The 14480-nt window shown below is 44.2% G+C and overlaps 1 protein-coding gene across 1 annotated transcript in view; it reads left to right on the top strand.

Moving 5' to 3' along the window:
* The first annotated feature begins 697 nt into the window (after positions 1-697).
* GALNT12 (polypeptide N-acetylgalactosaminyltransferase 12) overlaps positions 698-14480 on the top strand; it is a 34512-nt gene continuing 20729 nt past the window's right edge. Inside the window, exons 1-2 of the mRNA XM_063082352.1 lie at positions 698-1071; positions 13548-13717. Coding sequence (XP_062938422.1) covers positions 698-1071; positions 13548-13717 — 544 coding nt within the window. The remainder of the gene's footprint in view (positions 1072-13547; positions 13718-14480) is intronic.

Raw genomic sequence — 14480 nt, 5'->3', positions numbered from 1 at the left:
AAAGGAAACCTCTAGCCAAGACCAGGGGTACTTAACACGGATGGATGGCCTGGGGTGTGTGGGATCATATTATACATGTGTATGCATGTGTTCTGTTGAGGGGATAGTTCATTCCTTTGATCAGTTTCTTGGAGGTGTCTGTAAAGTGGGGAATAGGAAACACAGCTTTGAACAAATAGGGAGCCAGGCGAGGGTTTGCTTTTCGAGGGCTCCAAAGAGTATGGCAGAGGGCAGGCCGCAGGCCCAGGGGTCCGTGAGACAGCCTGGGGTCTATCAGCCTCACTGCGCCTCAGCCTTCTCATCTGTAACATGGAGTTGATAATCTTAGTTGGTAATCCTTTGACTGGACAGCGTAAAGATCAGATGAGATAATGGCAGTAAAACTGGTAGCACACCGCGGGGTGCACTCGGCCATCATTTACTGAGCGCTTACGACGTGCCAGGGGCTGAGCTAAGGTTTTCAGCGCCGTTGCCTCTTTAATAATGTACACAGCGCAAGGAGGAAGGTGCGAGTCTCAGGCAGCCCACGTGGGGACCCGGTCAAGATTAGCCGCCCTCCGGGCCGGCGGGGCGGGAAGGGGGCGGCGCGCAGGTGGGGCGGGCCGGGGGCGGGGCGGCGCGGCGGTTCCGGGATCCGGGTCCCGGCCTCCGCCGTCGCTTCGGGGCGCGCCGACGGCTGGCCGCAGCTGGCGGGCGCATGTGGGGGCGCGCGGCGCGGCGACGCTGCCCGCGGGGGCTGCGGCGCGGTCGGGAGGCGCTGCTGGCGCTGCTGGCGCTGCTGGCTCTGGCCGCGCTGGGCTCGGTGATGCGGACGCGGCGCCGGGCCGGGGCCGCCGCCGTCGCCGAGCCGGGTCCCCCGCGTCCCCCGCGCGCCGGGCGGCGCGAGCCGGTCCTGGCGCGGCCGCCGGTGGCCGCCGACGCGCTGGGTGCGGAGGGCGAGGCGGTGCGGCTGCAGCTTCAGGGCGAGGAGCTGCGGCTGCAGGAGGAGAGCGTGCGGCTGCACCAGATCAACATCTACCTCAGCGACCGCATCTCGCTGCACCGCCGCCTGCCCGAGCGCTGGAACCCGCTGTGAGTCCACAGGTGCGGGGCGGAGCGCTGCCCGCGTCTCCACCTGAGCAGTGGCGAGTGAAACCGGGGTCTCTAGATGCTGGGGGATCGCGCGTCTCATTGAGGCTCTCACGGGAGAAGGCAGTGTGTAAGGGTTCATATTAGGGGAAAGGGAGGGAAGAAAGTTAAAAAAAAAAAAAAAAGAAGAAAATAGAAAAATCTGAGAAATTGTTGAGTCCGTTTTTAGGTGGTCTCTTAGCTCTCTCCCTCTTAAGAAGTTGTTTTTCTGCTCTGAAAAGGTTGGGGGTCGGGGCTAAGCAGACAGCTTTCGGGTGAGATCCCCTTTGGGTGTCCTTCTGGCCCCCACAACACCCACAAAACAGCTGTGCTGCGCCCACGTGGCTCTGCCTTGGTGAAGCTCAGGACCCCTCGGGCAGAGACAGACTCCGTTCATTCATCCGTGTGTGCCAGGGCCCAGCGAATGAACAGAATGGCAGGGGCGCCTGGCAGGTGAGGTAGGTGGCTGGACAGCCTAGTCAGAGGCAGAAAGCCTCCTTCCCCTCTCCCTGGGAGTTGGATTCCCGAGCACTGGGTGGAGGGAGGCAGGAAGGCGCAGCTGGTGGGCAGGGCTCCTTCTGGCTGTGGTCCAGCCCAGCTCACCCTTGGGTGGTGCAGGACTCCGCCATTGTGGTCAGAGGACTAGTTCCTGTTGGAGCTCCTGTGGGCCTAGATGTGGAGCAAGGTAACAGGGTGGCAGTAGGAGGAAGGCCAGGTGGCTGCTGCCACGTCTGTCCCTGGGCCTCCTGGCCTTCTCCTTTCCTTGGAGTTGGCAGGTATCTTCCAGGTCCCTGCTTGAGCCCCCTCTTTACAGACTTAAAGGAAAAGAAAGCTCAGAGAGGGTGTCCCCATTGAAGCAGGTGGGGACAGCCCACTGTGTGTGCCAGGCACCTGCCATCCTCACCACTCCGTGCCATTCCTGCTTTACGGTGTGGAAATAAACCCAAAGCCCCACAGCTGGAAAGTGGGGGAACTGGCCTGGGGGAACTGTGACTCTCCTGGCGCCCTTGGCATCATGCAGATCTCAGGATTTTAAGGTCCTGTTCTGTGGAACCTTGGCCAGAGAGACCATGAATGCCAGGATAAAGAGGCCCTACCTCTGCTGCAGTTGGTAAAGTTTGGATGAACTTGAACTTCATTGTCCTTCCTATTTTGGGGGATCTTCCCAAGCCTATCCTCATGCTTTTGCCTGAGGCATTTTTCATGGTTAATCTCTTTGAATAAAACTTTGCTGGGATTGGTAGCAGTTCCCCTACTGCAGCTGAACAGTCTAGTGTATGTTTAGTTCCTTGAAACCCCAGGGGTGCTCACTGAGGCAAGGTCTAGGGGAAGCTTTCAGATCAGACCAAGGGTTCAAACCCAGCCCCCGTGAGATAAAAGTTGGGTCTTTTCCTCATCAACTCTGTGATTTCAGGCCAGCTATTTAGCCTCTCTGAGCCTCAGTTTCCTTAATTTCCAAAATAAACTAATAAAAGTGAATAGAAAGAATGTAACCTAGGAATTAACAAAACATTCACAACTGGGAGTACACTGTCTACTTGATTCTTGGTAGTTTTTCCACTTTTCGATTTGTCAAGAATATACTCAGGAGGTTGCTTTTGAGAGTCATCCAGGAATTGCTTGTAAAGTTTTTCTTTTCCGGATCCAACTTGCTTTATTGTCTGAGGTTGTGAATATCTTTTTGAAACACTGTGGATGACCCATGGGGCTTATGGTATCCTGTCTCCATGGTGATACAGCTGCCCTGTGTCCTATTAGGATTTGCTTATAGATCTTGCTGTTGCATTGACCCTGGGCAGTTAATCCAACCCAGCGTGATGAGGAGTGTGAATTCCTCCTGCCTCTAATTCCCGCAGCAAGGCCTGTTGGGTTTTTCTTGCCCAGCCTGAGAGAAAGGTGAGCTCAAGATGGGTGGGTCTCAGCTGAGCCAGCCTTTGAAGCATAACTTCCGTGTGGTTAGTAGGGTCAGGACCTTGGTTGGGGTCTCACTTTTATTATAGTTTGAACAGGGGTAAAGAGCTAATCAGGATCTTGAGATTTAGCCTGAGAAACTGGAATGGTAGATGATGTGTCCATAGTGCAGCGGGTGGGGTCCCTGGGAGTCTAATTAATAGACAGAGGGTACTTAGGTTCCTTGAATGTTGCAGGAGGGAGGTCCCTGAGGGAGCATCCAGTCTAACCAGAGAGGAAAAGCCACACCCCCAAGGTCACAGCAGATCTGGGACAGAGCTAGCCTGCAATCCAGATCTTTTATCCTTTTTGGGTGGGGACAATTATTTATCTGTTTATTTTAATTATAAAAGCAATACATGTTCACGCTAGAAATTTTAGCATATACGGAGAATCAAAAAAGAAAATATAGTAAAAATCATTACTGGGGAGAGCATTTTTCTCAACACCGCACTCTCCTGAGTGAGCCACGGGCTGGCCCAAGGGGAGAGCATTTTTGCTGTGTGTCCTTCTAGACTTTTCCAGGTATAGAAATAGGTTTTGAAAAATATACATGGGCACAGACTTCATGAATACGACCCCAAAAGCACGGGCAACCAAAGGAAAAATAAACAAATGGGATTATATCAAACTAAAAAGCTTCTGCACAGCAAAAGAAAAAATTAAAAGAGTTAAAAGACAACCAACAGAGTGGGAGAAAATATTTGCAAAATATACATCTGACAAAGGATTAATATCCAGAATATATAAGGAACTCAAACAACTTTACAAGAAGAAAACAAGCAACCCAATTAAAAAATGGGCAAAAGAGCTAAGTAGGCATTTCTCTAAGGAAGATATCCAAATGGCCAACAGACATATGAAAAAATGCTCAACATCACTCAGCATCCGGGAAATGCAAATCAAAACCACATTGCGATACCATCTAACCCCAGTTAGGATGGCTAAAATCCAAAAGACTATGAACGATAAATGCTGGCGAGGCTGTGGAGAAAAAGGAACTCTCATACATTGTTGGTGGGACTGCAAAATGGTGCAGCCTCTATGGAAAATGGTATGGAGGTTCCTTAAACAATTGCAAATAGATCTACCATACGACCCAGCCATCCCACTGTTGGGAATATACCCAGAGGAATGGAAATCATCAAGTCGAAGGTATACCTGTTCCCCAATGTTCATCGCAGCACTCTTTACAATAGCCAAGAGTTGGAACCAGCCCAAATGCCCATCATCAGATGAGTGGATACGGAAAATGTGGTACATCTACACAATGGAATACTACTCAGCTATAAAAACGAATGAAATACTGCCATTTGCAACAACATGGATGGACCTTGAGAGAATTATATTAAGTGAAACAAGTCAGGCTCAGAAAGAGAAATACCACATGTTTTCACTTATTGGAGGGAGCTAAAAATTAATATATAAATTCACACACACACATACACACACACACACACACAAACCGGGGTGGGGGGAAGAAGATATAACAACCACAATTATTTGAAGTTGATACAACAAGCAAACAGAAAGGACATTGTTGGGGGGGAGGGAGGGAGGGAGGTTTTGGTGATGGGGAGCAATAATCAGCTACAATGTATATCGACAAAATAAAATTTAAAAAAAAATAATAAAATAAATAAATAAATAAATAAATAAATAAATTAAAAAAAATAAAAAACTCAAAAAAAAAAAAGAAAAAAAAAAGAAAAATATACGTGTAAGTGTGGGTTGAGAACGTACTCAAACGTGAGTATGTATGTAGGCCCACATATGTTTTTAACAAAAGTCTTTGCAATACAGTGCATAAACCTCTTACCAGAGGCAAGGAGTTGGAAACGACCAAGGGACCATTTGGTTTGGCTCTTCCTGTTATTTGCAAGATGTGGTCCTGTGTCTGCCCCCTTGGAAGGGCTAGCTCAATAAAGAGACATTTTAGAATGTTAGCTTTACTTCTGTGAGATCCAGTATAGACCCAGGACCCCTGTGAATCTAATAATTCACATGCCATGGATAGAGCACAGCTTTATTTCTATTAGTTACAGTACAGAATCAAGAAGGAGATGATAATGGTGACGAGGAACCTTGCATGGTAGTATAGTAAGTACAGAGTTTGCAACACTTTCACAAATACCATCTCATTTGATCCTAGCAAGGAGAAGGAACTCGTACTCTGAGATGACAGCAAGCCAAAGTGGGGAGTCAGATAGCTGAGTTTGCGGTCCTGGAGAACTTTTAAAAAATATTGATGCCAGGGACCTTCCCCAGAACAATTAAATCAGAATTTCTGTGGGTAGGACCTAGACTGAATCTGATGCGCAAACAAGGTCAAAAGCTACTGGCCTAGAGCCTGTGGATTTCTGACTCAGGAGATTTAGGGTGGGTGCTTTTGAGGGTGTGGGAGAATACCATAATTAGACAAAGTAAGGGATTAATAGTAGGTCAAGTGCAGTTGAAACTTGTGATGATGTCACAGTCAGTTGGGAGGTGTGTCACAAGTGAAAGGTTACTAATAAGGTTGTACCAAAATTTGCAAAAAATTTTAGTTTTCATAGAATACAGGGGCCTTGAGATGATCACTATGACATCATCCTCATTTGCATTCTGACCTTTTTAGCAGGAGAGAAAAAGTGGAGTGACAGTGGCTTGCTGTGTAACCAAGCACATCTATGTGGATGCCATGCATGCAAACACCAGCCCTTCTCTGCATGTCAGAAGAGCAGTAAACCACTGCCAGGAAAGCATGTGGTTAATACACAGGTGTTTGCATTTCTTGACTGCTTGCTCTCATTTTAGCCTTGTTGATGCTATAATTGCAGATGTGTGTCAGAGTTCAGGGACCAGGATTTTGGTGCTGGGATGGCAAAGAGTCTTAAAGTATAGATAGGTAATTCAGCAAAAGTTAGTGTGTCTTGCTAGGGCTGGCAGGAAGGAGTTAGTCAGGATTCCTTTTTTTGCAGAGAGGTAGACTCCTTGTCTGTTCTCAAAGCAACATTAACTTTGGAAAAACCTCACACATGGTGTGGACATTAGACTGATGTTTCTTTTGCTACCCCAGTAAGGTTGGAAACTGCAGGATATTTTATTAATTCTCATTAGACCCATCTTGTGGTTGTCAGAATGGCGTTCTTTGAGTCAGTACTTTAATATCCACAGAACATGTTCAATTTTGGTTAGTATTTTCATAATATCTTTTTCTATCCTTTTTCTTTCATTCATTCTGTGTCCATATGTTTTAGAAGTGTGACTCAGAATAATATGAGGGCACTTCAAAAAGTTCATGGAAAGATTTGTATTACCTTTTAGTTCTATTTTCCCACAAACTTTTTGAAGTACCCTTGTATGTTGCTTGAATTTGTGTTGCTGTTAAAAAAAAAAAAAAAATCCAGACTGACAATCATTGACTTTTAACTAGATAGTTATATCTATTTATATTTATTATGCTCACTGATACTTTTGGATTTGATTGTACCATCTGATTTCATGCTTCCTATTCATTACGCTTTTTTTTCAGTGTTTTTCCTCTTTTTTCCTACTACTTTTTGAGTTGATAGAGTCTTTTTACCCCTTCTCATTCCATTTTTCTCTCTCTACTAATTTAGCAGTTATAGTATCTATTTTAATATTTAAATATTAAGTTAATTATATTTAGATAAATATAAAGTTAATCAGTAACTATGGACCATAGAATGCTTTAGCATCGATCAGCTTCTTTCTTAATTTGTATGCCACTTTGCTCTAATATTTTAATTGTCTTGCTTTTAAACCAACAAATGAAGACATTTTATTTTTATTTTTATTTTTTTAGGGGATCTTAACCCTTGGCGTGGTGTTGTCAGCACCATGCTCAGCCAGTGAGCGAACTGGCCATCCCTATATAGGATCCGAACCCGTGGCCTTGGTGTTATCAGCACCGCACTCTACCGAGTGAGCCACAGGCTGGCCCTTGAAGACATTTTTAAAGTGCGATATTTGTTTGTTTAGATTTGTCCACGAGTTTACCATTTTCTCTGCTCACCATTCTTTCCTGAGTCGGAGACCTTTCTGGCATTCTTCTTTTTCCTGAAATACATCATGTGTTAATTGCTGTAGAGAAGTCTATTGTTGTAAACTCTGTTTTGTTTATTTGAAACCTTTTTTATTTTGCACTTGTTCTTGAGCAGTAGTTTTGCTGCGTGTATAATTCTAGGCTGCTAGTTTGGCATTTGAACATATTCCATTGTCACCTGGTTTACACCATGGCTGTGAGATGCCTACAGTGAGTCACGTCTGCCTGTCATTCCTATTTCTTTGTAGTTCATTTGAGGTCCTCGTTTATTTAAGCATATTAAGCACACCTATTTTATGCTTTGGTGTGATAATTCTAATATCTAGATTAGTATTTTCTTGTTGTTCCTGGACTCTAAGGACTTTTCCTTTTCTGTCAGCCAAGCCATACATTCAAAAGAAATTTTAAAAGTATTTTATCAAGAGTTTTTTGGGTGTCCTATACCAGGAGGGTTTCCCCAGACATTTTAGTCTTCCATATTGCCAGAAGCAGAAGTCCTATATTCACTTCTAAAAAACGTTTATTTTCTGTATCAGTCAGGATTCTTTTGGTTGATAATAACTGAAAACCCAATGCAAATTGACTTAAATATAAAATCAAATCTATTGGCTTCTATTATAGAAAAATCTGGGATTAGAACGGGGTTCAGGTTATTCTGTGCCTTGAATTCAAGGACTCAAATGATGTCACAGGGAAAAGTTGATTGGTCAGGCCTGAGGCATGACCTTCCCAGAGGTAGGGTGTATGTGTGTGTATACGTGTATACATGTGTGTTTGTATATGTTCATCCCTACACAAACCACATAAAACCTCAGGGAGGCATGGTTCCTGAAAGAGAAATCAAAGTGCAGTACCGTGAAGGAAGGAGAAAGGATTCTGGGCACGTAAAACACGCACATGTATATTACGACCTCCTGGCCTATTGTACAAAGGATATAATTTTTGTTATTTTTTTTTAAAAAGACATTTGTATGGTAACATTTATATTAAGGTAAAAGAGGACATGTATGATAATAGTGGAGATTACTGTAGTCCCTAGTGGGTAGGGACCAGGGTTGCAATGGGTTAAATAGAATAGTGCGTTAGGGCCGAGCCCGTGGCGCACTTGGTAGAGTGCGGCGCTGGGAGCGCTGCGACGCTCCCGCCGCGGGTTCGGATCCTATATAGAACTGGCCGGTGCACTCACTGGCTGAGTGCCGGTCATGAAAAGGACAAAAAAAAAAAAAAAAAGGTAGAATAGTGCGTTAAAATGCTTAGCACACAGCCTACTGTGCAGTGAGCACTCAACAGATGTTACTGTTATTACCAGGTACAGTACAGGCATGCTGAAAATACAGAGACAAGCACAGCTCATCCCCTGCCCTCACAAAGGCCATGGAATATACCAGAAATTTAGTGAAATGATGGCTTACTATGATTTGGCATTAAATTTAGGTCTGAGCTCCCTTTTGTCCCCAAGGCAAAACTGGAACCCTAAAGTGATGCACAGCTGCTCTTTTCTAGTCAAAGGATGCACAGCTTTTTAACAGTCAGGAAAAGGAGAAAGTGTTTTTCCTGGAATTAAACTAAGGAACATTCCGGAAGGATATATTGAACTTCATAAAGGAGAATACCCTTAGGGGATGTTTGAAGGAAAGAAATAGAAACTATACCAGGCCAAGAAAAAAGAGAGGGGAGAATATTAAATTATTGCTCAATGAAGGCATTTTCTGTGGGAAGCTAGAGAAATATGATCCAGCTTTTTAAAAATATTCTTTCTTTGTGATTATAAAAATTATGTGTGCTCATTGTAGAATAATTTTAGAATGCAGGAAAATATAAATTAAATAAGAATCAGTGATAATCCAGCTTCTCAGAGATCCATTTTTGTTGCTTATAACATAAATACCTGAAACTGGGTGATTTATAAAGAAAATGAAATTTATTGCTTACAGTTTCGAAGGTTGGGAAGTTCAAAGTCCAGGGAACATATTTGGTGAAGGCCTTGGTGGTGGCAACAGTGACCCAGCATCTCAAATGGTACAAAATGGCAGAATAGGGAGAGATTAATCTCTCATGTGCTCTTCCTTTAAAGTCCCTCAGAACCACGCCCATGACCACCATGTTTAATCCATTCACTAGGCATGGTCCTCAGAATCTAATTACCTTTTCAAGGCCCCACCTTTCAATTACCATAATAGGATTTCTCACCCTCTTAACAGTCTCAGTGGTGATACTGTGATACTACAGTGATGATACTACTAATACATAAAACTTGGGGGATACAATCCGTATCATTCCATCCTGGCCCCAAAATTCATGTCCTTCTCACAGGTAAATACATTCATTCCATCCCCAAATTCTTGACTTGTTTCAGCTCAGAAGTCCAAAGTCTCAAGGTTCCCTCTGTGAAATCAAAACAAGGTATCTACTTCCATCCAAGATACCAGGGTTGGACAAGCATAGGGTAAATATTCCCATTCACAAAGGGAGAAATAGGACAAAAGAAAGGGGTAATAGGTCCCAAACAAGTCCAAAACCCAGCAGGGCAGGCATTAAATCTCAAAGCTGGTGAATCAGGTACCTTGACAACATGTTCTGGTACAGGGGTTGGATCCCAAAGTCCTTGGGCAGCTCTACTCCAATGGCTTTCCTGGTCTCAGGCCACACTTCAGCTCCCCCAGGGTGGCATCCTGCTCTGGTAGCTCCACAACTCTGGAGTGTCCATGGTGGTCCTGCTCCTATGGTTCCACTATGCATGGTGCTGTTGGGGTTTCCCCACTGCAACTCCAACCCTATGTTTCCACTCAGCATTGCTCGAATCCACTCGTGCGACAGATCTCTACCTGGGTCCCCAGGCTTTTCCGTACATCCCCATGCTAATGTCTTTAGCAGCCAGTTCCTTTACTGCACCATTGGATTTTTCTTCTAAAAATGCTCTCTGCTTCTCTACCACATGGCCAGGCTGAAAATGTTCCAATCTTTTGCCCTCTCCTTTCTATTGAATTATAAATTCTGGCTTTACCTCATGCCTTTTCTGCCATAATTGAGTGTAGGCTGTTGTAAGTAGCCATGCAGCTTCCTGAATGTTTTGCTGTTTAGAAATTTCTTCTGCCGAATGCCCTGGGTCAGCACCTTGAAGTTCCACATTCCATAAAACTTCTGGGCCTGAGTAGAATGCAGCCAAGTTCCTTGCCAGTTCATAGCAAGTGTGATCTTTCCCCCAGTTTCCAATAAACTTCTTATTTCTATCTGAAACCTCTTTAGAATAGTCTTTACAGTTCATATTTCCATAAGCATTCTGCTCACCACCACTTAACAAATCTCTAAAACCTTCCCTGGTTTTTTTACCTTCTAAATGTTTACCAGCATCTAGGCATTTTTCAGCCTGTTCCTCCAAATTCCTCCAGCCTCTCCTCAAAACCCAGTTCCAAAGCTGTTTCCACATTTTCAAGTATTTGTTATAAGCAACACCCTACTTCTGTGGTGTCGGTTTTCTGTATGAATCCATTTCTGTTGCATATAACAGAAATACCTGAAACTGGGTGATTTATAAAGAAAATGAAATATATTGCTTACAGTTTTGGTGGCTGGGAAGTTCAAAGTCCAGGGAACACATTTGGTGAAGGCCTTGGTGATGGTGACAATGACCCAACGGTCTCACATGGCAGAAAATGGCAGAACAGAGAGAGACTAATCCTTCATGTGCTCCTCTTAAAGCCATCAGAACCATGCCATTACCACCATTTTAAATCCATTCACTAGGCATGGTCCTCAGAATCTAATCACCTTTTCAAAGCCCCACCTTTCAATTACCATACTAGGATTTTCCACCCTCTTAGCAGTCACAGTGGAGATCAAGCTACTAATACATAAAACTTGGGGGACACAATCCATATCAATCACCATTGATAACGTTTTTGGCATGTTTCTTTCTACTGCTTATTGTTTATGTATGAGCACATGCACACACACATTATTGTTTATAGAACTGGCTATTTATAGATTTGTATCCTGCTTTTCGATTTAACATTATCATATGATCATTCTCCTATAAAATATTCTCTGAAAATGTCATTTTTGATGGCTAGGTAGCATTTCTTCATGCAGCCATAGTATACTTTAACTATTTCTTTCTTGTTGGACATTGAAATTGTTTACAGTTTTTTGCTATTACAGTTAATTGTACAACAAAACATTTTTACCACAAGCCCCCTTCAGGGTATTTGATTATTCCTGTAGGCAAGAAATTCTTAGATATATTGATAGGAGATCAAAGAGAAGAGGAACATTTTAAAGCTCTGGGTACATATTACCAGATTGGCACCCAGCTTTCTTGTGATTTAGATGACACAAATAATGAGCCCACCTAGACATTCTGTGACAGTGGCTTCAGGCTTTTGGTTTTCACAGAGCAGTGAAAACATGTGAACAAAAAAATTGAAGAGGGGCTGACATATGGTTCCAACTTTTTTTGTTCAATCAGAGAAGAAATGAATTTTAATCCAAAACAATAAGAATGTGATTTCAGACTAAAGAACAGTTCTTTACAGTGACTAAATTTCACTTTGAAAACCTCACTTCCCCATTCTTATTTTTACTCATTCTTCTTTGAACCTGTGCATGTTCGAAACTAAGTTGCTTCTTTTTTTAAAGATGCAAACAAATGTTTATTTTTAGGTTTCACAAAAACACTTTTTGTGTTATGTAAGCAATTGATTCTTTCTGAGGCTCCTAGTGGGCTGTACAGCTCAGCATTATACAGCTTTTCTATGCATCCTGTCTAGTACTCAGGGGGTTAGTCACCCGACATACTTATTAATATTTTTATACACACACATATATGTTTTCCATTTGCTATAACATATATTTTATGGAGAGGGGGTTGTTTTGGTAGAAAGGGGAAAGAATGAGATTGGGGAGGGCATTCGTAAGGGCCACTAAGACCGCAATACATTTCTATAGGTAACAGTTGGCTTGGTGTTTGTATACCCTTTGCAACATTAAAATTTTTTTTCTTCTTTTTGTATTAAACATTTAATTCAAACTTGGAGAAAATTTGCAAGAATAGCACAATGAACTCCTATAAATCTTCCACCTAGACCTGCCCTTTATTATTTTGCCCCACTTACCTAATCATTCTCTTTCTATGTCTACTGTGATATACACATTTGAGAGTACGTTACAAAGATAACAATCCTTTACCTGTTGTTACATCAGCATGTATTGTCCAAGAACAAGGACATTATCTCGTGATACCATTATGTAGTTATCAAATTAAGGAAATTTATACAATATTGGTTTTCTTCAGCTGTTCCAACTTTTAGAGAAGCCTTATTTTTCTTCCTGATCCAGTATCTAAGAGAAAACCAGGTGTGACATTTAGTTGTCATGTCTCTTTAGTCTCCTTTAGTCAGGAACAGTTCCTCAGCTTTCATTGTCTCTCATGACATTGACATTTTTGAAGAGAATAGGCCCGTTGGTTTATAAAATGTCTGTCAGTTGGGTCTATCAGATAATTTTCTTGTGATTTATTTTGTGATATGTATTACCACAAAACTTAGTGACTTGAAATAACAGTAAACATTTATTATCTCACAGTTTTGGTGGGCCAGGAATGTAGGAGTACCTCAATTGGGTGGTTTTGGCTTGAATTGTCTCTTGAGATGATGGCCACAATGTTGCCTGGGGCTTTCATCATCTGAAGGCTCAATTGGGGCTGGAGGTTCTCCTTCCAAGATGGCTCATTCTCATGGCTGGAAAGTGTACTGTCTGTTGGTGGGAACCCCGCCCCCAACCACTGCAGAGTCCTTTCCGGAATGTTCAATTATTCTAGCCATGACACTAGTGCAGGCATTCAGCACACCACCTTTGTTAGGCACAGACACTACTGGGTGCCAGGAGAAGGTAGGGAGAGACTCAGCAGGGCATAAGTAACCAGAATACTGTGAGTGGCATGTGCTAAGGTGGAGGTGGGCCAGGTGCTGAGGGAGCCTGGGGGTTCCCAGAGGAGAACAGGGCTGAGCTGCTCTTGAAAAAGGATTGGGTGTGTGCCACACAGAGAAGGGAGGAGAGGGCACTCCAGGCAGAGGGAACAGTCTCAGCAAGGTCTGGCAGTGGGATTGGAATGGAGCAGCAGATAGAGCTCTTGGGGAGACAGAAGTGACAGCCTCCCTCCTTTCTGATTTGGCCTTGTTTGTAAGTTGCTTGAACCTGAAAATTGCTTTAAAGCTTAAAAACCATATTCTACAGTAAAAGCTGTTTGGATGACACTATTAGAACCTTTCTTAGAATCTGCTGGGCTCCTAGTGGCAAACAGGGGCCCCTGGAAAATCCTCCAGCAGATTATTTCCCATTCCCCAGGGGAGGTTTCGAGACCACAACCTATGTCCCCTTCATTGCTCTGTCCCCAGCACTGACCTGGGTTGGGTTCTCAATTCCTGAAGTTGTGTTGTATTTGCAGATGCAAAGAGAAGAAATATGATTATGAGAATTTGCCCAGGACATCTGTTGTCATAGCATTTTATAATGAAGCCTGGTCTACTCTCCTTCGGACAGTTTACAGTGTACTTGAGACATCCCCAGACATCCTGCTAGAAGAAGTCATCCTTGTTGATGACTACAGTGATAGAGGTAAGCCCCCAACATTGGCTCTTGGAAGAGCCTGTCTTTCCGTGGCAGTGAGAGTGTGACATGGAAAGGGTAGAACGGGCCCACTGAGGACGAGCTTCCTGTGTCCCCCTGTGCCCAGTGAAGATCTCAGGGAGAGCAGCCCAGGCCCAGGAACAGCAAGTGCAGAAGCTGGCATGAGCGGGGCATTCCCTGGGACTGACCATTGTCTAGTACGGAGGTGATATAGGAGGTGAGGTTGTAGGGTGGGCAGGGCCAGATCAGGTGGGCCTGGGAGGCCACTATAAGGGGTTGAGGCTTAGATGCGAGCCCAACTGGAGTCTTCCAGGGCTTTAGCAGGGCAGGGAGGCCTGAGTCAGTCTGAGGAGCTTGGTTGGACTGCTGTGTGGGGAAGGGCTGATGTTGGGGGTGAGCAGGTGAGGAGGGAGGGGCTTCTGGGGTGCCCACGCTGGGCTAGAACCTCGGCTGGACTGGGACTAGCCGTGGTGATGGCCTAGCCCCAGCCAGTGAATCTCTAGTGACCAGCTGAAGTAAGGGCAGCTAAGCGTCACTGAGGAGAAATGTCAAGGATGTGACAACAGGTAGACCTGGGGGCTTAGCTGCTGGAGCCCATTTCAAGCCAAATTACCATCCCCGGGCCAGCTGTAAGGTTGACAGCTCCTGCTTGTTGGGCATCTGCTCTTGCAGGCACAATGCCTAGCCTGCCTGACTTTGGAGCTGACATATGTAGGTCCTAACTGGTGTGTGTGTTGGGCTGTTTGCGCAG

Source organism: Cynocephalus volans, chromosome 17 (assembly GCF_027409185.1).
Source record: "Cynocephalus volans isolate mCynVol1 chromosome 17, mCynVol1.pri, whole genome shotgun sequence".
Classification (NCBI taxonomy): Eukaryota; Metazoa; Chordata; class Mammalia; order Dermoptera; family Cynocephalidae; genus Cynocephalus; species Cynocephalus volans.
The sequence above is the reverse complement of the archived record's forward strand: the minus strand, read 5'-3'. Positions and strand labels throughout refer to the sequence as shown.